This window comes from Poecilia formosa, unplaced genomic scaffold, assembly GCF_000485575.1.
Source record: "Poecilia formosa unplaced genomic scaffold, Poecilia_formosa-5.1.2 Scaffold47, whole genome shotgun sequence".
NCBI lineage: Eukaryota > Metazoa > Chordata > Actinopteri > Cyprinodontiformes > Poeciliidae > Poecilia > Poecilia formosa.
Window position 1 is genome coordinate 1,332,323 of NW_006799986.1, and position 26,326 is coordinate 1,358,648.

General features: G+C 40.4%; 1 protein-coding gene across 1 annotated transcript in view; it reads right to left on the reverse strand.

The window, feature by feature from the left end:
* The window catches only part of tmeff2a (transmembrane protein with EGF-like and two follistatin-like domains 2a), a 119,794-nt gene that overhangs the window by 38,973 nt on the left and 54,495 nt on the right, over positions 1–26,326 (reverse strand). Inside the window, exon 4 of the mRNA XM_007552287.2 lies at positions 19,479–19,505. Within this exon, the coding sequence (XP_007552349.1) occupies positions 19,479–19,505 (27 nt within the window). The remainder of the gene's footprint in view (positions 1–19,478; positions 19,506–26,326) is intronic.

Sequence of the window (26,326 nt, forward strand, 5' to 3'; positions counted from 1 at the left end):
AAGACGGTTAGGTGAAGCCGCATTAGTAAAACATAACAAATAGATCAAAACAAAGAGTTTTAGCATCAGGTGAGGAAATGAAAGGTGTAAATATAACACTTTGTACTAGGGCTATGTAATAATATCGATTTTGCGATATATATCGATATTTTCTTTCCTAGAACAAAATCAATATTCATCCGCATGTATCGTAACATCCAACTGTCACCTGTCTCACTCACTGCTTGCTTCACCAGGAGAGTGATTAGGTCATCAGGCTTAGAGTGATTCCTTCAGATGTTAAGTGTCAGGGTTAAAAGGTATCAAACTATTCAGAGCAGGTGCTTGGTGCACTTTATTTACTTTACAAATGCATGTAAGCTACAGTTTGTACTGTTTCAATTAAAAGAAACATGTTTTCTCACCACTTCTTTGATTCATTTTGTCCAGCTGTCGACTTTAAGTCTGTGTCCATGTCCAACCAGAGCTAAATTAATTCAATCCAACTCTATAACAGTCACAAAATGTCACCAAAATCACTCTGTCCCTCTAAAATCTTTAAGAAAATCGCAAAAGTGTATTGAATTGTATCGTTTGCTGAATATCGCAATATATAATATTGTATCGTGAGCAGAATATCGTATCGTGAAATTATTGTATCACTACAGCCCTACTTTGTACAGAGACAGGACAGATTGATCCTTTAGGTTAAGTAGATATTTTGCATTTCTTTCAGATGGGGAGCATTTATAACACCTACACAGATTAACTTTACAACAACTCACCTCACAGTGTTGACTAGAGATGTTAGCTGTGACCTTTCTGTCCAGTTCAGTTTGATATTCAAGTTGATAAAAACACTTTTCATCTGAGAAAACCCGTCTGACTACAGAGACAATGACTTTACAACAAACCCTCCAACTACGGGAGCATGGGGCGACAGTGAAAAGAAACAACTCCGCTTTAACAAACCTGCAACTGAAGCAAACTCACTAAAAACACAGAAGTTTTGAAGCTACAACCATAAAGCCTTAAAATTATGACAATACAATCACAGTATTACCAGAAGAAAGTCGAAAACTTAGAATAAAATGGTTGTTTACTGTCCGGTTATCGTCCGGTTGGTTGCTCTATATGGCCTGTTGGTAAAACTTATATCAGAGTATAAATTCACTAGAAGACCAACGTTCCTCATTTAAATTTTTTATTTTTCATGTAGGAGTTATGAAATCACTACTTAATTCGACCAACATCACAACTTTATTCTGGTAATATTATGATTTTATTCTCATGACTTTTTTTCCTCATTATTAATTTTTTCCTCGTATTGTTACAAATTTATTCTCATAATTCTGAGCTACAGACAGGCTAGTGTTAGCGTTGGAAAGGCTGCTAGCATACATGTTGGATTTCCTACTTCCTCTGCTGTCCGTTAGCACAGATTTGCTAGCGTTAGCATTGGTCAGAATGAGCTTATGGGAGTCATTCCTTTCTACTGTCGCCACATGCTTGCTGAGGAACTGCTCATGAATCAGGTCTGCTTCATAACGTTTAGTGAAGAGATGAGACATTTGTCGTAAATTGTGGCTACATGAATATTGAATTCAGTTGGATTTACCTTCATCCAGGTGTTAAACACCCGAATCAGCGGCTCTGAAAAACATTTCAAGATTTTGTTCTGCAACTCGACGCTTCAGACGCTGTTGTCTCTGCGTCGGACACATGTGGAGGAAATTATGAACAAAAGTGTCAACCTGAGGTTGCCCGAGTGGGGAACTTTAATGTAACTTTTCAGAGGCCACTCAGGTAAGGATTGTGTGTATAATTAAACTGGCATTGCTCCAGACTACTATTAAATTATGAGTGCTTCAAGCAGATGGCCAATTCTGCTCGATTATAGCTATAAATATAACAAATTTCCTTTCATGCTGTGGTAAGCTGCTCTTAAGGAGCCTTTTGTGTGTGAATGGAGTCCAAATATGCAACCCCTCCCACCACTCCACCCCAAAATAAGTCCACTTTCATTTCTCCACTTAGAAGAAATGAGGCATTTAAAAGCTCTTCAGGCACTTTGACTGCAAAATAAATCTGCCTGCTTGTTTCACTGAGAAACAGGCTTTCAGTACGAGCTTCGCTGAAAGTAAGTCACTCTGTCAAATAAAGTCGTTCACTTCTTCAAATAGCTGAAAAAAACTAAATGATGCTAATTTCAGTTGGTCGTGTGACAGAAATATGGAAAAGATGAACCAGACTTGTGCAAGTCAACAATTCTCTCGTTTCTTTTTGGAGACCAGCATCAATTACCAAGCTAGCTGGCTAGCAGGCTAAATATTTAGCTTGCTAACCAACTATTCATTTTGAAGCTAAATATTTAGCTTGTCAACCAAATATTTAACTTCATGCTAAAAGTGTAGCTTGCTTACTTAATATTTAGCTCCAAGCTTGCTAACTAAATAGCTAATATTTAGCTAATATTTAGCTATTTAGTTAGCAAGCTTAATGTTTAGCTTGCTAACTAAATATTTAGTTTGAAACTGATATTTTATAAATTATTATGAAAACAAAAAAAGAACATTTTTGACCTTGTAGTTTTGTAAACAGGATGTTTTTAGTATTTGGTTATGTGAATCACTTTGTTTCAGCTGTTATTATTTTATAAATATAGTTGGTAAGTTCTACATTTTTATGACGTCTTTGCTTTTCCTTCCCCATGAGAATCTAACATCGATTTCAACTTTGCAAGGAGAATAAAACTATAACAGACAGCAGGGAGGCTTAATTATTATTTCACGTGTTGGGACCGACTTTCCAGAGCAGCAGAAGAAGAAGACATTCACCTGGACTGACGCTGCGGGCTTTAGTGCGGCGCTACCCGCTCTGCCCCCTTCACCTGCTGGCTCCAGCAGTGACAGAACATCTCAGGAAACGTCCGCCTCCAGCCTGCACTCACTGCGCCGCGTCAGCCGGCTGCACAGCCAACCCCCAACATGCCACTTCTAATCTCGCCCCCAGCCTGTTGGGCCGCTGCGCTCTGGAGTGGAGCCGCGGACAGCCGGGCGGCTGCCGGAGAGGGGCAGGATTTGGTCTCAGAGGCGGAGGAGGAGGAAAGACTAATCTTGTGTGCACAAGACCACCGGGGAGGATTGGCCGGGGCTTAGGAGAGATACACAGGCAGAGGAGAATTGGAAACCGAACCAGGTGAGCAGAAAACGCAGCCAGTGCTGTGGAGGGCAAATATATGAAACTATACAGAGCAGAGAGTCCATTCCTGAAGAAACGAGCCATGAACTGCACTGACCTGTTGGCAAGCCCTGATTTATTTATATGCACGGTTCACAGAGGTTAATATTCCTTTGGAGTGGCGTTTCAGTGCAGCTGTTTGTGGGACTAAAAAATCCACGCTTCATTTAGCTCCTTAAAAAGGGAAAAGCCCCACCTGAGAGCAGCAAGGCGCTGCCAGTTCACAGACTGGCTGCCGTCCGACTCAGACGTTTTCCTCTGAACCGATAGCTGACATCAGCACACGCAGGTTGGATTTCCTCCAGTAGAAGATGTCAAACAATGGCGCTAGCAATCATATCAGCATCTCCAGAAAAACCAAACCAAATGGAGCGACATTACAAGATGACTGAGGTTTTATTAGACTAAAATCTTGTTAGCTAATTCAAAAATGCGACAGGTTTGGTGATTAAAATCTGAATTCTTGAAACAGAATTAACTTTACAACATCTAATTGTAGCTGGGATGATTGTTGCTAATTAGCTTCAGGCCTCAGCTGAGGCTATCAGCCTAGCCTTTTCAGGTTCAACATTTTGTCACGTTTCTTACAGAAGTTTTTGATTTTAAGAGTTCATTTTTCATCATTATCAGTTAAAGTGATAGCTCAGGTTGATTAAGTCAATAACTGTCCAGCTTATATCAGCAAAGATCAGTTTTATTCCACAGACAAGCTAATGGCTAGTCTGACTATGGCATTTAAAAAAGTAGATTTTATGTTCTAATTGTCAGCTTTAAATAGCCACAACGTCTCACTAGTGTTTAATAATTTTCTTATCTTTCCATTTAAAAAAATTGCCTAGGTAGTCTTAACGCATTTTATTTTGAAAGATTAGCGCTCTTTTATAGATTTGTAAAGATGACACAATCCCTATTTAGGGTTAAAAGAAAACAAACTCTCTTCACTCTGTTTTAAAGTTTGGTGCCTCCAGAAAAAGTAGCTCAATTTATTCAAAATAACCGTTATTTAACCCCACCTAAAAGAAGGAAATATCCATTTAAATAAGCAGGAAAACTTTTAAATTCTCAGCTCCACCCTCTGATTGCTGTGATTGAAGTTTTTGCAAATTATTCACTTTCTGGAAGGCAGTGCGGAGCGTAGCAGGGCCTTCATCCAACATGAAGGGTTTTTGTACGTATTGTTTCTGGTCTCTATTCAGTTTCTGACCTACTGAGTCCGTCTTTATTGGGAAAAAAAATCCAGAAGGGACAAAATGTACCTCATTGAAATGAACCAGTGAGGAGTCAGAGATCCCACAGTGAAGCGATTTGTGTCCATCGCTGCATAACGACAGAGTCTGAAACAGCGATGCAACAAAAAGCGTTAATTATTTCAGTTTTTATAATCAACACCTGCAGTAGAAACGTCGCTGCCGGCGCTTCATCGTTCTCCTGTTGGTCCTTTCTGGTAATTTGAGAAACTCAGCAGGGGCATAAAATAAGAAAAGGCGAGTTTGACACGTACATTGTGATGCTTCAACTGTGAACCGTGCACTGCAAGATTGATTTTAGTTAAAAATAAAAAAACACATCACAACTGTCTCATAAGATTAGAAAACCACACAGTCGGAGGCTTGTTAATCAACCTGTCAGCTGTTAATTAACCTGCTCTGTTCAGCTGTCAGTCAAATCTAATAATCAGCACAGAAATTAAGAATTTTACAGCTAAACTGCAGCACTGATTTATTGATTTGCTGTAAGTTTAGGAGCAATAAAAATGGAAATCTTCTTTTTAGAGAGTAGTTTAGGTTTAGAAGTTGGTCCAGAGAGACTCTCCTCCAAAGGCTTCAGAAAGGAGAAAACAAATAAGACGAAGTAATGTTTTGATGTTTTCTCTTTCATACGACTCAAAGCTCAAAGATCGGTGTGGGGTAGTTAATCCCCCGCCATAATTCGCTGTAATATTACGAGGCTTCCCTCCCATCATGCAGCAGTCCCGCCACTGCCTCTGCAAATGCAATTTCAGCGAGTAAATAAACAAGTGAACTGCCCCTCTGCCAATCTTCCATTACAAGCCGCAAAGTGATCTGCTCCTGTGATGTAAACAAACCGCCAGCCGCGCCGCGCTCTCCCAAAGCGAAGCGTCAAAGTTCTGCTTTCACAACACAAAGCGCTCGGCACGCGCAGAGTCTTTAACGCCACGAGGGGATTCACCCGCTCCTCCTGAGACGAGCGCCGAAACCCGCAAATAAACAGCCTTCAGACGTTTGCATACGGAGCACGCCGCCGCCGAGGGCCTCCAGAGAGCGAGCGCTAAGCTCATTTACGGCGCCGATGCAAAGATTCAGAACGGGCTGTGATGACTGGCTGAGAGGAAAAGATTCTGGGCTGCACTGGAAATGTCAATATATTTAAGTTTAGATTTATACGGGAACAACACGGTTTGCGATTCTCGTACAAAAACAAAATCATAGAACTGTTGCTCCTGCTGTTAACATGCTCCTGTAAAACTCCAACACAGCATAACCTTATGAACAACGCTGCCCCGATCCGTTTCTGTGGTTAAAACATCCTGATCCAGCTGGACCTGGACTCCATTAGATCCACGAATTGGACTTTGGATCCAACAGATCGGATGGACCGGACTGGAGTCTGGAGAACCTGGAGGCCTCAAGCCGCCACTGAATGCTGCTTTTATGAAGGGACGTTCTCAGTCTGCAGTGGTGGGCACCGCTAGCTAAAAGGCTAGCTGCGCTAACCCTAAAGAACTACTCAAACATTAGCATTGGCTAATGCTAAAGTCCTAAACCAACAAAATGCCATACCAACATGGCATTTAGTGTAAGCTATGCTGTCATGTTTAACTGCTTATACGTAATAAAACTGAGTTCAGCAGCAGAATCATTCAGTAGATCTGAGAAGAAAACTTTAATTTGTTGATGGATTCATTTAGTCAAGTCTGTTTTATTCGCTGCATCATGGAGGGTTTTTTTCACACTGTAATAATGGCCAAATTCTTTGGCTATTATTTAATTTCATGGCATTTCTCACAATCAAAATGAAACAAATGGAAAGAATGAAGGAGGAAAGAATCATTAAAAAATACTACATGTAATTTAATTCCTAATCTGAAAAATCTGGACATATTCTAGACCTTTAAAATGAAGATCAACTTGAACATACCACTAGCTACTGAAAAACCCTCCTGAACAGTCAACTTTGACGTTTTTCCCCAGGATCATGCACATAAGGTCAAAGGTCACCACACTGAGTGTCGGATTAGTTGCGTGAGAGCATGAGCGGCTGAATGTGTAGCGTTTAATCTGTCACTGCCATAAGAGCTGGGATTAAATCCAGGTCCAGTTTGAAGCTTCTGGTTGTTTCTGCTTCATCATTGGCAAAAAGTTGAAACATTTTGCCGTTTAATGTGGGGAAAAAAAACTCAACCATTTGATCAGTGATCATATTTATTTATCTTTTTTTTTGTGTACTGTGGAAGTCATGATCAGAGAAACTTCATCGATCCGTTCAGGTAAACAGCTGCAGATTATCCGCCTCACCATCAATTCAATGCGGACTGAATAAATGGCTGGCGTAAATCAGCCAGTGACAAACCAACAAATAGCTACAAGCTGTCCAGAGGATATTAAACCTGAGCTGTGAATATTGGATCCATATGAAGCTCAGTGGTTGGGTTTTACTGCCTTGCCGAACATCAGCAGAATAATAATAACGGCTGCAATTATGGAGGAGATAATGAGAAAATGTTCTTCTGCAGCCACCAAAGAGAGCAGCTGAAACAGGTACAGCTCTTATTCCTCTGTTCTTCACTCCATCTCCTCTTCCTGCCTTCATTATTTCTCTTCTTTATTCTTCCCTCCTTTTTGTCCGTACAGCTGGAAACTGAAGCAGCAGCTAAACCTGCTTTATTAGCAGAGGTCGGGTTTTTCAGATGGAAACTGATAAATCATTTGAAAACTTTTTCCATGTCTAACCAACATTTATTTAAAAAAAAAAAGGTTTAAAGGAGGTTGCAAAAAAGGTGGGCTACATTGGTTTTCTTTTAATTTCAGCGTTCAGTTTGCTGTAGTTTATATTTAACGCCATTACAACGCTGTCAAAGATTAGCTGGTGATTTGGAGATGACTTAAACCATGATTGGTTTTAATAATCGGTCATTGAGACACAGAAACTGAAGGAAAATCAAGGTGGACACCATGACAGAGTCACAGCAAAAACATCCAGGATGAACGGCAGGAACTGAGGACCAACACTTTTTAAGTAGTGGAGAAGTGGAAAAGTAGAAATACGTTTTAGAATCAGAATAAACAAGCCTCCGGCCACCAGGTGGCAGCAGTGCTCCAACTCATCAACCCAGTAGAAGAAGAAGTAGCTGCTGGAGGAGAGAGGTTTGTGGAGACTAAGGTAAGCGACGGCAGAAGTGATGTGAAGAAGAAAACTACGCTCAGTGTCTTCAGAGGTTTCTGTCGTTTTCTTCAGTACTTCTTGGTGCAGCGCCCCCACAGGTGAGGAGGGGAACAGGTTTCTCAATTAGTTTAGGTAAGGGTAAGAGAAAAAACTACAGCAGCAGAAAACGTAAAAAATGTTGAGGGTTTGGTCCCAATCAGACCAAATCTACAGGACTGTTGTGGAAAAAACTATTTTACCAAGTACTGTCAGGTGAAATCAGTCCATCAGGTTTATTCATATATTGTGCACAATACAGAGAGATTGTAGGACAATCAATAATGAAGCAGGTCTGGGTGAAAAGCTCTGCCAGGCAGAGACAACACATGACTTTTATACCAAGGATAAGAAATTGAACACAAGGGGCGAGGCGGTCTGGTTCAGATGCAGCTGTAGAAAACAACTCCCAGCCTTGTACATGTAGCCCAAATCGTTCTTTTGGTGAGAATTCACAAGCATTTCATATAACATGATCAGCAGATGTCAATATGTAGTAAATTTCCACCACAACTATGAAGTTGGAAAACTCTCCAAAAGAAATAACCTTTAGAGAAGTTTAGACCTTAAAGGTAAAATGACTGAAAAAGCAAAAGCAGAGAGAAGAATTGTTTGTCTGTCATGACGGATTAGAGGCATAATGATCCAGTTTGAAATGTTGATGTTTAACCTGGAAGCTTGTTGGTTGTTTTATTATCTGGAGTGTTTTCTGTCAACATGAACCTGCTGCATATTCATGCTGAGTTGCTCTCTGACGCACACGGATCGTTGACATTCCCTCCTAAACTTCCCAGCAGACTCCTCTGTTCTCTCTTTTAATCCCAGCCAAATCCTGCTATTACACACAGAGTATAATCCCAATCCTCCCATCTCTCCCAGCCCAATATCTGCCTCGATTCGCAGCGATCCTTCACCGCTCCCCTGACGGGTTTTCTCTCTCTGCCCCGCTTCCATTATTTTCAAGAAATGAAAAAAAAAAGACAATGAAATCCCCTGAAGCCGGCAGGAGCGAGGGCTGGACCGAAAGGTGACCCGGCGGCTCTCATCAGCGTCCGTCACACTTTTCAGACACCCGGCCTGAACCTCTCTCTAATTCATCTCACACACACACACACTCTGAGCGATAGAGGAAATCTCAGTAATAATTTCAGAGTGGCATGATTGGATACGTTCCCATGGAGAGATAAAGAAACAGCAAGCAGGCGAGGTGAGAGATGGGAATGGAGGCGCAGAACCTGCTGGATGAAGGGATCTAACGACTTTGCCTCCATCTCATTTGCAGATCCTCTCCCTCTCGGCCCAGATTACGCCGTTATCCCCCGTGCCAAAAGAAAGGCTTATCGGCCGAGCCGCTGCTCCGCGCTCTGCTCTGTGTTTCAATAAAAGGCCCGCTCGCCGGTGCCGCAGTGAACTCACAAGCCGCTTCGTTTTCCCCGTCAACAATCTTCATTTCAGCGCCATTAGCTCAAATCTGATGGAATTAAAACGCAATCTCCTAAATGGGATCGACAAGCCTATATGCTGCTTTTTTTATTTTTTAATGGCGTATTTAAGGATGAACAGCTCATTAAAACACCTCCTCCATTCATTTTGCTGCTTGTTTCTATTAGCGCTTCTAGAAATCGCAGTAAATAACGCGGTTATGCCTGAGCAGTCAGTATCTGACTGTTACCTCATCAGGAATCAAAAAAACACTGCAGAACAATCAGAGACTTTGCATCACGCTGTAATTTCACTCCTGTTGGTGCTTTGGGTTGAGTATTCTTCCTTTTGTTGAAGATGAGGGGTTGTCATGGCAACAGTGGGTCTGTGTTTTGGTTTATTATCGCACATCAGCAGGAAAGAGACTTTGGAAAATCCACATTTACATCCAAACATGATGATGGGAACCAAAAGGACGGAGCCCTCCGACCACTGAGGACGGAGGCTGATCTGATCGATTAGCCAGCTGATCTGATCGATTAATCAGCTGATCTGATCGATTAATCAGCTGATCTGATCGATTAACCAGCTGATCTGATCGATTAATATCTACGTAAGGCCATCATTCGCCAGCACTGAAGCTGATTGTTCTTAGACATCACTAACACATTTTCACAAACTGAAAGTTAAGAAGTTTTACTTTGGCTAAAGTTCCTCATGAATTTATGGACGGACGGGAGGGATGGAAATTAACATTAGAGCAACAAAGCTGGAGTACAAACAGGATGTCTCACTCAGACATAAATTGAGTGTGTGTCTGTTTGTCTGCATTCCTGGTTGAAACTTGTTTGTTCTTGATTTAGTAAAGTAGATAGAAATTTTACTCAAGTAGAATTAGTTCATAATAATATTACTCTGATAAAAGATAAAAGTACTTGTTTTCCAAAATGTTACTCAAATAAATGTCTCATACTCCTCCAGTCATCTTTCTCATTCCTCTGCAGACATCTCATCTTTTAAAAACAAATGCAGTCATATGACGGCCGGATATGAATGCAGAGATGAGCAATCAGTCATCTGTATGAAAATGTTAAACTTATTTAAGGCTGAAGTTCTGCCGTAATGCTGAAGACATCGGTGCCAAATGTCAACTTCAGCCGGGTTCGGACTTTTCAACCGGAGTCTTCCTCTTATTAACGGGAACAAAGTGGCTCCATAGGCTTTCAGTGTGAGGGAGATTTGCAGCGTAGAATAACCGAATACGACACACACACACACACACACCCAGATATGGGTGGGCTGGTGGTGGTGAGCCTTATCGCTGTGCCACAAAGTGGGAAGATTAGATTACTCACTTCCCTAAACCTCTAACGTGGTTACCATAGCGATAGCTGTGTGACTGGGGCAGCAGCTCGCCACTTTGGAGGCCGTTAGATGGAGCGATCACCAGGGGAACCAAAGGTCAGGCTGCTACCTTAACGCTCGCTTTCTATTTTATTTCATTCTGTTGCTTAGATTGAAATGATTAGCTCCTACGATGTACAACATAGAAAGCACTAAGTAGTGGATAGAAGTTCGCGGAGTCGTTAACATATAGTTCCTGCTAAAGGCTGTAGCTCCTTGGCTAACACCTTAACACCCCTTAGTTAGCTAGCTCTAATTAAGGAGTGAAAACTTCATTTTCACTTTGAGCCACAAAAATGGAAATGAATGTTGTTAAAGGGCCGGTTGTGGCAGAATGCATTGATAAAACCTATGAAGAAACTGTTGAAATATCAACGTCTTTTCACCCTGATTTGTCCGTCCAGCATTTTACGATTGTTTTGTGATTTTGTGGTGCAAATTTAAAAAGATTTGAAAGGAATTTTGTGATAGTTAAGCTTACGTGACTTTTTGCCACTTTTCACGTCGATCCCAGACTACAACCTGACATCAAGCATGTCTGAGGCAGCAGTGGAAGTAAGAAACACTGCCACCTGCAGGTGGGAATTAGCTTCGCTTATATTTGATGTCTGAACATTTTTGCAGAAAGTTTGTAATAAACTCATAATTATGAATTACCGCAAAAACATGCTTGGAATCTGTTGATTTTGCATGAAATTGAGAAAAACTGCTTTGATTTAGTTGATAATATAATGATTTCTATCATGTGTCCTTCTGGAGTTTATAGGGCCACATGTAAAGCTGTGGCAGACTGCATTAACTAACCTTCAGCCCTTCAGTTTGAACCGGAGTGAGTTGAAATAGAAGGCAATGCAGAAATGATGAGGGGAAATAAACGAAAAGGAAGACAGTCGGCCAAAAAAGCCTGTTTGTGCCTGTTTTATGCTAACTGCTGCAGTTAGCATAAAACTGCAGCAGTTTTATGCTAACCCAGAAGGAGAAGGTATGCTACAAAGAGCTCCAGTTTCTAACAAGCAGTTTACAGTTAGCATCAGGATCAAAACAGTTTCTCAAATATGTTAAAATAGTTTGTTACGAAAACTTTGACTTTAAACATCCATTCATTATCTTCCAGTTTGATTTGACTTTATGTTAGCTCTGCTAATACTGTTAGTTCCAGGTAATGACGTTAGCTGTAGCTAATGGTGTCCAGTCCACTATAATCAACCCGCGTCATTAGCCTAGCATGTGTTGCACAGGTGAAAAATATAATAAAGATATGTGATTTTTGGAGTTATTGTGAGTTTTTACAAATCACAAACAACTTTTAGGTTAATAGAAAAATTACAGCACATGTTTAGCTAACCATGGATCCCTCTGTATTAACCTGAATGCTTGAAATCCACTAGAGACGCAGAAATTAGCCAATTTATTCTTCCATTTCTTCTTAATGTAGGGGCTGTGGGCACCTTAAGATTCATCGACCATATTTTAAAAGCCAATAAAACAATAAAGTGTTATTTTTTGCTTCCTCATAAGGTTATTTCTGTGGGCTGCTTCCAACAGAGGAAGATCAATTGATATTGAATTCATAATCGCACCACAGTGGAGCCTCGCTCCTTAATTCAAACTAATGAAGTGCTGGCAAATCCATAGCGTTGTGGGTCTGATCATTGGATTAATTACCCCAGTCAGGCTATTGTATTTCAATTAGGCCCCAATACTCTGCTCATCTTTTCATTAGTCAACAGGCACCAAAAATAAATATACACAAACATTGGAGACAGAGAAAAAGATCTTCATGTTACATTTAAAAGTTATTTTTCCACAGGAAATGCAGCGAGAGGTTAGAGCTGGATGTAAACACTGGTAATTAGACTCCACTGAGGAGTCGTAATGGAGACGTTTTTTACCATTTACTGCAGAAATGGCGGCTCTGCCCTTGACAGAGCGACTGGTTTGGATGAGCGTCGGGATCGGACCTGAAGTCAGGTCAGGTCAGGTCAGGCTGCCGGCGGCGGCGTCCTGCTGACTCACAACCAGAGCCTCGGATCAAATGATGTTTATAGGCATTAATAAGCCAAGAAAAACTCAGGCTGGACGCACATCTGGGGGCTTTAAAGCTGCATATTTAACAGAGGTTCTACAGGGCGAGTTCTTCCTAAACGGGTCGTGATTAATTTGGTCTGAATGGGCTGTTTGTACAGGAAGGATGGATGGTTTGTTTTCTTCAACAACTACGGAGACAGATAAGGTCCAAATTGATTCCTCTACAGGTTTTAAGGACATTACTAGGCTGTTTTTGAATATTCTGCTGTTTGAAAGGCATTTAAATGTTATTATTAATGGCAACATATTTATTCAGACATCCAAGTGGGAATAACAGAAACTGTGCTTCTCTAACAAAACTAATCTGGTAGCTTTTGTTGACAAAGATTTTTCAACAAATATTCCTCAACAGAAGAAATAAATGAAAATTCATGTATTATTGACCAGAACTATGAAAAAACATATTCATATTTTTTATCAATAAAAATGAGATCCAAACATTGGAGGGAGATGAAATCTAATCACTTCTGGTTCTAGATTTGTGGAAAGGAGATGGAAGTGGGAATAGTCGATGAGACTCAATATTCCTCTGCAGTAGGAAATGAATAAAAACAAGATGGAGGTCCTGTGATGGACGGCAGCTTCACGCCGTTGGACCAGTCCAATAAAACAAGGTGAAAGTCCAGATGCAGCTAAATTTATTCCTCTGTGATTTTATATTTTAGCCAGAATCCCACCATGTTTATGATCCGATCTGCCTGATCACTGACGACATTTTAAAAAAAACATTTTTTTGGTCTGAAAAGTTGCTGAATATATCAGTAAAGTCGCTGCGTTGGCAACATCAGCTGCGCTTCTGTTAACTGCAATTACAAAAATGAATTCACTTTTTGGTAGTGCATCAATTTAAAATAAACATTTTCTTGATGAGAAGCTTTGCGCTGGATGAGACGGTTTTTCAGCCATTTTACAAAACTGCAACGGAAACAGTTTTTGCATCACGCCGATTTAATGGCTGATAAAAATAACATCTTATTTAACTGTTACATCCGTCGCTGCCATGTTCTTTAAGGATTTACTGAGTGAAAAAACTTATTCACCTGATTTTAACGGCACTGATAGGTTGAAATTTTTACTCGAGTAAAAAAATATTTTCTAAAAAGTCTACTAAAGTACTGAGTAAATGATCAAATTATCAATCATTTAATATTTTTAAAATTGTATAAAATGGAGCAAAATATAAAGTTAAGTGGAAATTTGGTGTTTGAAAGATCAAAATGAAAATAATTTAAATGACATGATTACAAAATCAGTTTCTTTCAATATAAAACTGATGAAACTTTTTGGTTTTTTAAAGGTTTTATTGAGTCTAGTGGCCTTTATTTGATAGAAAATAGACAGGAAAGCAGGTAATGAGAGAAGGGGAAGACATGCGGCAAAGGTCACCAGGCCGGGAATCGAACCCGTGACGGCCGTGTCGAGGTCTAAGGTTGTGCTGAACCCCTGCACCACCACAACACACCAAAACTGATGAAACTTAAACTGCAGGTGTGTGTCTGAGTCTGGTGGATTTTTGGTTTAAAATGTTTGTTTTTCACCCACTGGATAGAAAATCCAGAAGTGTTACTCAGGTAAGAGTAAAAATACTTCATAATAAAAGTACTCAAAGTACAGCATAGTAAAAGTACTCCTAAAAGTACACCTTTTCCAAAAATCAAGTCAGTGTAATTAGTTACTACATGACTGAAGACATCCTTCTTGTAATGCAGTTGGGGGCCGCACAAATTCACTCGAAGGGCCACGAATGGCCCCGAGCCACAGTTTGGACACCCACCACACAGATAATAAACACACTCGTCTTCCATTATAATGTTTTTATGTGCCGTGTGTCTTTTTTTAGCCTCAAAGAGAATCAGTCTTGACTTAACGTTGTTTTCTTTTAATCTGTGAATTTTCAGAAACCTTCTTCCGTTTGAAGCTTTTGTCGTTTTTTCTCCCAGCAGAGATCATGTGAGCGAAACTCAATTTCCCCTCCACTGTACAATTTGATTTGCACAAGCGTCTGATGCGGACCATGTGACCGCTCTCATGACCGCCGGCTCTCCGCTCTGCACAGCTGACTCCTGTTCTCACTTATCTGATGTAGAAAAAGTAAGAGAACACACACTCTGAAGCATGAATGCAGCCATGCATGCTCTGCAGCTTTTCTCCACACACACGCACACACACTGCCTGCAGCCAATGAAACTGGCAACTTCCTGGCTTATCCCGGTTTATGTGTGTGGATTTATGGCGTGCCGTTAAAATATATTTGATTTTCAGCAGGATGGGTCTCCACTGCTGCTTCCCTCAAAGCCATATTTTACAGCCTCTTGCTTTAACCTTCTCCCCAGGCTCGTAAAGCACCAGCAGGCTTCCTCCGCCCGCGCTGACCTCTCCTGCCGCTCTGTGCGGACCGAGGCTGTTTGTTTCCTCCTCTGGTGCAGAAACACACTCTCTGCCCCTCAGCTGTTGTTTCCTAATTGTCTGTTTCCCTCCTGAGTGATCGATTCGCCCTTTAGGAGTGTTTTTACTCGAGTAATTTTGTTATGAAGTATCTCTGCTTTTACTTGAGTAGAAGAAAAACAAACATGTTTTAACCAAAATTCACCAAACACACACCTGCTGGTTTTGTTAAAGTTTCATAAGTTTTTTTATTGAAAGAAACTGATCTGGAAACATTTTTTTCTTATGGCTGATTTTGCTACTTGTGTTAATTATTGTTGTTTAGGTCCTTATAATACCAACATTTCCATTTAACTTTATATTTTTAATCAGTCTGATGATGTAATTTAATTTTTAATTTTTTTATTAAATGTTGGTGTAACTCATTAATTCAGATTCTTCTAAGTTGTTTTAGACAGTGATGGCTGTTGGGAGGAAAGAGCTCCAATAGCAGTCTGTGTTACAGAGACTCTGAAGAAGCCTCTGACTGAAGACAGTCACATGAAGAGGATGGTCAGGGTTGATCGTCGTTTTCCTGGTTTTCTGAAGAATCCTTCAAGGTAAAAATTTTTTAAAACTTTAGAAGGCAACTAATTAAAATCTGCAGAGTGAAATCCTGAGATGCTATAAAACTGTAATGTTTTATAGATTAAACATTGCTCTACAACGTCACTGCATTTTTAGCTGAAAACAATGCCCAAGCAGAGAATAACTGATTTTTAACTTTGCTGCTGAGTATTTTCAGCCTGCATGCTCCGTTTCTTTAATGTTTCATTAAGACGGGAACCTCAGAGCGACGCAGCATCACAAACAAAGCATGATGGGAACGCTGGCGTCACAATGAGTGGGCTCGTCCTGCTCCTGCCTCCATGTGTCCAGCTCACAAACGTGGAGGATGTGTTTTAATCTCAGCCTTACATTTCCTCTCCTCTGTTATCAGCTTTGCAGCACTTTTATATCAGCAGCCCCTCGGCCTCAGACCATGTTTTTGTTTCTCTATCGCTCCGTTCCATTTCTCTCTTCTTTCAATCTCTCTCTTTCTCGTGTTCAAGTCTCATGCAGCTCAAACGCACCACAGCTAACGCAGGAGCTGCATATGCAAATAAACTGCGGCATATCAGCATGTGTGCTGATTTTAGCCGTCTGTTTTTCTAACATATTGACACATTTTGAAGCGTCACAGAAAAGGTTGATAGAAACAGAAAAATTTGAAACAACTTCCTCAATTTTGCAAAAAAAAAGTTAAATATTTATTATACAAGTATTTAATGTAGCAAAATTCTGTGCCTTTCCAGAGGCACAAACCTCCAAATCGGAGGGGGGGGGAGTCTCTTCATTTCAAGATGCGTTTTTGTTGCTAGTTTGCAACCTCTCCTTCCTGTTTCTTACAGCCATGCGTAGCGTCAACATCTGATTAGATTACACTCATTACACAACAAATTCACATTTTATATTTTTGCAACACCTTAAAAGTTCATTCAGAATTTGCAAGACAAATTGGATGGAAACATAGCTCACTTCCTGTCTCATTCATAACATCCCCTTGCTCTGAACTAAACACACGCCTGGTTTATCGGTCGGACAGTCGCAGTCGCTAACGATCTATGGGACCCGTTAACTTTAACATGTTTAATTTCTATGCAGACCATTTGATTCGCCAAAACAGGCCAGTTTCTCAGGCCTTTAGCCGACCGTTCAGTTTCAGTTCAGAAACTGAAGTCAGCTCACAAAGCTCTTTGTGGAGGAGCTTTGTGACCCAGTTGAATGCTCTAGTAAACACTTATGTTATAACTCGGGGTTAGGACCGGGGTCACTCTGGTCACCAGGGATTTCCCTGTAGCTGCTAAGGCCGTTTTCACACTTGATAGTGCGGTAGATTTGGTTCAGTTGGGGGAAAAGTTGCAACATTTGTTACATTTCCAGCTGCTGTGGTTCCCTTTCTCTCTGCTCTGAGTCAAACCAACCTGTTCCCCTCCTCGCCTGTGGGGGCGCTGCACCAAGAGCCACTGGAGGTAACGACACTAAAACCTCTGTAGACACTGAGCGCAACTTCCTTCTACTCAAAATGTAAAGCGTCGTCGGATTTCAGCGATGGTAGGATTTCTTTTTTGTTTTTAGTAAAAGACCACGAGTCATTTCTCTTGTTAGTGCTATGCTAGCACGTTTGTTTTGGCTGTATTTACCCAGAATGCCCTGCGCTGTAGTCTTCTTCCTGCTTTTGGAGCAGTATCAGGTCCACTTGGCGTTCACATATACATTCAAACCAAACCAGAGTTCATGTCAACCGAACCGAGACCGAGGTTTGTAGGCGAACCAGAGTTCAGTTTTTGGTCGATTAGCAATCAAATGAACCGGACTTTCTACACAAGCGGACTGGAGTTGGATTAAAGTGGACTAAACAGGAATCATTGCTTCATGGTGGAATGACACAAAAAGAGTCTTTTTACTCTATATAGTAAAACCAAAGCCACATAAGTCTACTACAAAGATGGATTCAATTTAAACTGTTTATCTCTGAAACCTTAAGAAAGAACCTAAACAATGACCAGGAGATGGAGAAATTATCCATCGAGTTCTCCAAGGAAACTCATTTGATCTTTTTATAATCAAGATCTTGAACCTTAAGTTGTGATCCACATGTGAGGGTTGAATTCTTGAATTTAGAGGTTTAAACATTTGATTCTCCATGAAGCAAAACTCGCTCCCTGACCCAGAGGGAATATTTCACCTTTTTCCACCTGAGAACCATTCTGTCCAGTTCACTCAAATTCATTTCATTACCATTAAATCTAATTCAACCACAAAACAATCCAATATATCGTCCTCCCTTATGCTTCTCATCTTTCATCCGGTGCCTCCTCCCGCCAATGTTCTGATTCCTCTTCACATCCATTCATCATTCCTTTCCTTTACGAAGATTTACCGACCAGAAGCTTTCCTGAGACTGAAAACTCACACATCCCGTCTTAAATTGCTCCATACCTTCATCAGATCCAGATCTTAAGATAATAGTTTCCTTGTGAGAATAGTTTAACCATAGCAAAACCATTACCTTGTAGAGACTTCAGAACTTAAATGTTTCAACAACCTTTTCCCTGCTTCCTTCTGCATTATGGTGCGAAATGAAGCCAAGCGATCAGAAAATAATCGAGGTCATGAAATAAACCTGTGAGCAGCGTCATGTCCTCCCTCGGTGTGAACAGTCTGCAGCAGAAACAAGAAGCACCTTCCATGTTTAACAATTGCAACAAGGCCGAGCAAATGAGAAGCTGCTTCATCCGAGCAAACGCAGCATAATCAGCCGGTCGACTGACACCGGCTGCATCAGGAGCCAGACATGTGGCTAATACACCCATCACACATTAGCATTCACCTGCAGCCGCAACACATCTGTACATAAAACATGAACATTTGATGCTCGACCAGGTTTAAAAGCAACTTGTTAGTTTATGTGAAAGCTGTAGAAATGCATACAAAACTCATCACAATGTGTCGGCTGTGGATCAGCTCCAGTTCTAGCTCATTTTTAACTTTTGCTAACTTTGAAGACGCTTAGCGAACCTAGCTTCTCCTAAATTAATTTTTGCTAATAAATTCTAAAGGATTAATTTACTCAAAAGCTTCATTTCATCTGGTGAACCTCTCACTGTGAGGTTCTCAGAAACATCGAGGGTTGTTTTAATGCAAAGCTACTCCGGCTGCAGCTTTTCTTTGGAAGAAACCGTCGCTAACTCAGAAAGCTAATGAGAAAAACATCAGCCCTGATTTTAGAGCAATCAGCCAGGGACTACAGCTGGACTCCATCTTCAGGCGCTCCGATCATATGACTAAAACAGAGGGTATACTTCTGCTAGCACGCTAATACCAGAACTCATTTTTAGCTTAGCAGCATTTGATAATTTTCATAATGTTAAGCGCACTTAGTTTCCCCTAAAGTTACTTTATTGTTTTGTAAACTTTCAGTTGAATAAAGTTTGAAATCGATGTTAAAGTTTTGGTTATTAAATTCTTCAGGTAGTTAGCCTTTTACAGTCATGCTCTATTTTGAAGTGGGCGAAAACAGTTAACATGCTAACATGCTAACTTAGCGGACCGGTATGTCGTGGTAGTTGCCATGGAGATGAATATGAATGGCTTTGCGTGTGGGCCGTGTTGGTGTTTTATGAAACGCGGATTCGTCTCATCAGAGTTTGGGCGAAAATCTGAGCGTCAGAAACTGTCATCAGATTTTGAAGTCAGATTTTTCACAGGAGTTTGTTGAAAAGCAGGTAACCGAACCATTGCAGCAAATTAATGCAAGTCTCAAGAGCTTTAATGACTTCTACCACACAGATTAAATTTATCGGGACGTAAAGTTGTGTTCAACGTGAGAAAAATAAAACTTTTCGTGTCACAGAGGAGAACATAAAGAGAGCAGCAGCAGCGTATGCAGAGCTGGAGCAGAGGAGGTGTAGGAGGACGGATGACGTGAGTAATCTTACCATCGTCTCCCGATCCCGACCCGGCATCTGCAGAGAGAACAAACACAGTTATTAACCACGGGCTGCTGCAGACACACATTAGCTGAATGAGCCTGGGTCAGCATGTGGAAGTGTTCGTCTGTTTGACTATCGGCTTGTGGTCGTGTTGGGAGGATGCTTTCTGTTGTGGGGAGATGAGATTTCTCCAATACTGTGACTCAGATTTAAAAGAGAAAGGCTGGAATAATAAGCAGACGACGAGGCTTTGAGCGTGCTCCGCTTCCAGCTGTTCGCCTGTCAGCGAATCCTTTTCCCTCTGAATCTACGTAACGTTGGGGAAACAGCAGCAGCTCACCCAACCAATCAACGACACCGCTGTAAACGGATCCTCAGGAGCGCAGTAACCCGATCAGCTGTTATGTTTGGACCTGGAGAGAAACGATCTGGAGCTTCAGTTACTACAGCTGGAAACTGAAAATCAGGACAAACTCTGACCTGAACCTTTCGAGCCACATAAAGACGGTTACAAAGTTGGCCTTCTGTCACCTGAAGAACATTTCCAAGACCAGAGGTCTAATGTCTCAATGAGATCCAGTATCATTACTTACTGCAACAGTGTCTTCATAGATCAGAGAATAGACTTTAAAATTAGTTTATGATCACTGAACGGCTTAAAGATCTGCTGCTGTTGGATCAACCTTCTGGTTCTGCTCTGCATCTCCAGAACCAAACATGGAGAAGCAGCATTCAGCTTCTATGCACCACAAATCTACAAAAAAAAACTGCAAAACAGCTGAAACACTGACTAAAACTGACCTGGTTAAAGCTGCTTTTAAAGTGATGGTAAAAATTAAATTCTTTTTGTGTTTTTATGATGGAAAGGTCTTTGCACGGCCTTGTTGCTGAAATGTGCTGTACTAATAAACTTACTTGATTGATTGATTGATTGATTGATTGATTGATTGATCTGCTGAAACACACGAGGCCAGACGCAGGCGGGTGTTTCTCGCTCTGCTTGCTGTTGGGACCCATGTGAGATGGTTTATATAGTCCTGATGGGACCTGATCGGATCTCTGTCACTGAGAGCGGCGCGGCGTAAGGCTCGGATCGATCCGGTCTAACAGAAACACGTTTGGGTCGTGGTGATTCTCTCCATCAGCAGACGGACTGCTGTCGGGAATCAAACGGATCACATTTCAGAGGTTTTATTGGTAATTCTGTACCGGTGGCAGACTTTGGAAATAACATTTTTGGCATCGAGTAACTTTTTTGAAAAATGTCCTTTTAGTGGTGAAGTATTTCTACTAACTTGGGTAAAATTTCCAAATTTTCTACCTACAGAATGAAAAACAAACATGTTTTATCCAAAAATTCACCAAACACAGACCTGCAGGTTTTGTTAAAGATTCATACGCTTTTTATTTAAAGAACTTACTTTGGAAAGGTTTTTCTTTTGCCTGATTTTGTTATTTTTAAGTTACTCATATAAGTTATTGTCATTTTCGTACGTAAAATATAAAAAATTCCATTTAACCTTATATTTTGGTCCGTCTGATGATGTAATTTTGAAATATTAAATGATTGATAATTGGATCAGTTACTCAGTACTTGAGCAGACTTTGACAATGGCAGCAAACGTCATGGTGATGTAAACAGATAAAGGTTTTAAAGTTTGGTAGTTGATACATGTTATTACATATTTATGACAGATTGTGATTTCTTGCTTCATGTCAATATGTCGTAAAAAAGACATTTTAAACAATGTCAATTTAAAAGTGTAATCCTTCATGTTCATGAGGCTTTACTCAAACATTACAGGATTAAATTACTGATTTATAATTTGAAAAGAAAACCAATGAACCAGCAAAGCAATTAAATTCAGAAATGTTTAAGTTCCTTTTAATAAAAGTCATGAAAACAAGTTTTTCTTGCAGAACTGGACAATATTTCTAAAGTAAAGTTTCTTTTATAGAAAAACTAATCCCAAAATTAACTTTCGTTTGCAGATGAACTTTATGGCTTCTATCTTTATATTTCTGTGCAAATGTCAATGTTTTACAGTAAATTTATTCGCTAAAAAGCAGAAAACGAGTCAAACAGGGCTTAGTGCAACAATTAGATACATTTTTGGTTTTCAATAGTGTAAAATTATTTTTCTTTTCCAGACTAAAAAGCAAAAAAGAGGAAAAATGAGCAGAAGAAAGTTAGGGTTGGGTTTTTATTTACTTTAAAGATAAAATCTTTTTCACAAGGATGAGTTTGTGTTCAATCAGCTCACTCTGTTTTCTGATAGAAATTAAAGTAAAAAAAAGAAAGCGGTTGCTGTGAATATAAAATAAACTCTGAACTAAAACAGAGTAGCTGCCTCTGCAGAAGTCACCCGTTTCCCTCCAACACCAAATATTAACCAAGGTTTTATTTTCCTTTCAAACAGAACTCTGATGCACATCTTTAATCACAGAAAAAGAAAAAGAAAATCCTTCTTTGAACTTTGTCTGCAGAGCTCTGCCTCCTCCATCGCCTTTCAGTCTGCAGGCTTTTATTGACCTTGGAGCATGCGGGACACTAAGTGTGCAGTGTTTCGTGAAAAGGCTTAGCTTGGAGGATCAGGCTGCAGTCAGAAGGGGTTCGTGTTAAATCAATAAAAACCTTTAGCTTCAGAACAATACCAGCGGAGGCGCTCAGATGAATAACATATCGCAGTTTGAACCGTCAGAGATGGAGAAGAAAACGTCTCTGGGTAGAGCAGGGGGGTCCAAAGTGGGGCCCGGGGGCCGTTTGTGGCCCCTGGATTAGTTATGTGTGGCCCATAACCGCGATCCAAGAATGGTACAAATTTGCTCTCCCACACTTTTTATTCTTTAAGGATGAGATTTTCCATGGCAAGTTTACATCTTCTTAAAAATATGTTCAGTTTAGTTTCTTTTAATCTAGCAAGTTTTTACTCACATCCATCCATTATCTTTGGCTAAATATGGCAAAGTTTCTTACTTTTGTTCCTGAGAATAAAAAAAAAAAATGCAAAATAACTGTAAAAAAATTAAGTCCAATGTAACTTAACTTAACTTTTATTTATTGTTGTGCAGGTAAAAAAGTGAATATTATTTTTTTTACATATTTTTTAATTGGTGAAAAGAATTAAAATGTGGCCCCTGCATAGTTAAAGCTTGGGGCTTTTGGCATATAGCATACAGTTTGGACAGTGCAGGTCGTAATGATTTGATCCGTCTGGACGGAGACGTTTTTGTTCTGGACGTTCAGGAGCTGCTGCTGCTTCGCTCCCCTGTGGGGAGGAAGCAGGGAGACGTTGAGGTTTTGCTTCGCTTGGCTAAGCTAAAGCTTAACTTTCCTCCTGGTGTGTTCAGGAAGAGCTGCCATCCTGGGCTAATCAGCTTCCTCTGGAGCTTTCCCGTCCGCTGACTTTAAATCACAACTTTATTCTCCTCGGCTGAAGGTAACCAGAACAGAAAAAGAACTTTTTTATTTTTCCTTCTAATTCCGGTTTTCAGTAAATGTCACAATCTGATATTTTCGGCTCCCTGCAGCAGCTGCTGTTGAGAACATGAAAGGCGGCCATGTTTGCATGCTTAGCATGAAAGTTTCTCCCAGCAGGCCGTCTGTTTGCTGTTTGGACCGGACCGTCTGGGAGCCGGTCGGGTTCTGCAAACACCTGCTGCTCCCTCCAGATACGGCAGGTCAGGATTTCCATCAGGAGGGAAACGGGATTCGCACAAAGAAAGATTAAAGTTCGCAGGAATTTCTTTTATGTCAGGCAGAGATTTAAAGGAGAGCAGCAAAAGCAAAGGAGGTGGATTAGCGGTGCTGGTGTCATTCAGGACAAATCGCTGTGAAATAACCAAAACTGCCAAAACCAAGCCAAAAATGTAATATATATATTTTAGAATAAACATACATTCAGTCGACAAAATATTTATCTTATTTTAAAAAGTAATTAAATTATTTGTTTATTTGCATCTTTTAATGCATTTCTAATATTGTCACAAAATGTTTAAGTATTTAAACCAAAAATCATTTTCAATGTTAAATATCATGAGTAACCATTAGGATCATTTTTATTTGGAGCCCTATTTCTAATTTTGTATAAAATAAAGTTGAGTGGTAAAATGAAAAATCTGCAGAATTTGCCATTTTCATTTGTCTGATTATTTTATTAATAATATTCATTATTATGCCCAGAAATATGCATAACTAATGCACAGTAATGCATATTAAGGTATATTTGGTGTTTTAATGACTAAAATGAGGCTTTTTTAAAGCCTCCCAGCCTATTTAGCCCAGTCATTGTTTGGTTCACTCCCATTCCAGTCACTGGTTTCCAGTCTAACTGCAGAGCTGTCCAGTAGAGTAGCGCCACATTCAGCTTGCTGGACAGACTGACTCTACTCGTCGGCTGTCTGCGCTCCGTCTGAGCGGCCCGGTCGCTGCCGTCTCCAGCAGCAGCAGACGGCTCTTCCCAGCCGTTAAGGCTCCCATGAAGCCACCGCAGAGACGGCACAGAGCGGCGAATGTGTTTAAAACTGGGTTCTGTGTTTTCATGATGTGAAGCACTTTGAACTGCCTTGTTGCTGAAATGTTATAAACTTAATGATGATCTGCTGAATGTTTTCTGCAGATGTAAAGATAGGTCCATATTTTTTTCCCCTTTATCTCCTCCTGACTGGGAGTTTGCTGTTTAACCGGCAGCTTTGTGGTGTAATCTCCCGGCCCTCAGCAGGAAACCGGCTTTGAGCGCGTCTCCATCACACGCTGCTCGCTTTCTGCTAACAGGATTTTAGCAGGATGGAGAGCGAGTGAAACAGATCGGGAGATAAACACCATCACCCTGCTGCCGCAAACGTGACATCTCTCTCTTCATATTATGAAAGTTTTAACGGTGATTTAGCTGAGAAAACCGACCAATGGCAGCACAGCGCGGGCTACATCACAGGAAGTCCCGCCCACCATTGTTCCCCCACAAGAAAATGTCGTGTTCAACGGTTACGTAAGGCCGCTCCCACACAGGCAGGGGGCGTCCTGGTTACCGTGGTTACCACACAAACCCCCTGAAACTTTGTTTTCATTTCACACTTTGATTATTATAAAGCAAACAGATATTTATCACCAGTGGGTCGAAATTAAGGAGAAAAAAGGAATAGAGCTGAGCTGCAGATGATTCCTGAGACAGTTCAACAAGACGGAGCAGAAAACTGAAAAGATTTCAAGTTTATTCCAGACTTTAGGCACCAAAAGCAAAAATAAGTTCTCAGAAAAAGAGAAAATCCAACGTGAAGGAGGAAGTCTAAATATGGCTTCATAAATAAAAATATGCTGATGATGGAGTCTGAGAGGACGAAGCCGTCCATCCAGGATGGTTTACAACACAGTGATGTGTGAAACTTTATAAAGCTGTTATTGATAAACAGCTTCCAGCAATTAAAGACAATTAAAAGAAGAATGTAAAATCTATGACGGTGCATAAGGGCCATTTTTGGCATTTACGCACAAAAAAAGGAGTATATTCCTGCCAAAAAACTCAGAAATTTTGAGATTAATTTCAGAAATTTTCAGAGTTTCAAAACTTGAAAATGTTTGACTTTTCAAACTCATATTTCCTTGTTTTTTCTAGAAATGTTCTATATTACAGGGACAGTATTATGTAAAAGTCCTTTTTTTATATCTTTCCATCATGTTATAATGTTATTCCCTCACCGAAAACAAACCTGGCATGTTTCTGATTCTTTCATGCATGTTTGAGAAATCCTTTAATCTCCATGGCAACCATTCAGCTGTGACCTTGCTCCGCCTTGGAGGCACAGCTCCTCCCCCACTCAGCTCCTTCAGACTAGTCAGCAACAATTAGCAAACCCCTGCTAAGCTCAAGTTAGGAGCTACTTCTCAGGGTAACTCTGGTATAAATGTTGTTAAGGGGTTAACAGAGGAGCCATGTTGGGATGACTTCCTGAAGGCGGAGCTTCAGAAAGAGCAGGAGCTTCTTAAAGAGACAGAGGCCCAATTTCAAGGCATTAAATTACAAAGTCAGATCTGTTTTAAGTCATATTTGATACTTTTAGCATTTTAATAATATCTGAAAGTAAAATAGTGAACCGGCTTTTTGTAGGGCTGGCCAATAAATCAATAATGATATATATCACGACAGACACATGTTCAATATCAATAATAATACATCTGACAGAATATTCAATATTTAAAATATAGAATATTCACTGAACTCTGATCCAGAACCGCACAGCATTCTGGGAGATGCAAACAGAGGAAAAACTTTAGTCACTCAACCTCTACCTGTTAGCTAAGCACATTGGGTGGAATCAACTAACTCACTCACTCTTTGGTTACCTAGCAACGACCTGTTGCTAGGAAATGGCACGCCACTAGCTCGGCTGTAATTCATAAAAACTAATCAATAATTATTGATATTATTAACCAATATGAAACGCTTATTTTGTGATACGTTTTTCAGCCCTACTTTACTGTGCTACAAAACGTCTCTGTGCGTCTGGAAAACACGACACCGGCCCTTTAACAGAGAATGAAATGGCTTGCAGTCATTGTGTCGTTGTCAGGAAAAGTTAATTCAGTCATAAATCAGAGTGAGTAAAAAAGCAGCTGAGAAGAGACGGTGTGGCCGCTGTAGGACGTCTATTCATTCACACACACTGAATATTTGTGTACAGTGACCTCGTTTAGCCAGAATAACGGGACAGGAACCACAACAGCCTCCCTGTTCACAAATCCTGAATTAGCTTTTCTAAATGCTGCATGAAAGAAAAGAGTCTTTATGCTGCTGCTCTGCCAGATGATTCAGAACTGGATCACACACACACACACACACACACACACACACACACAC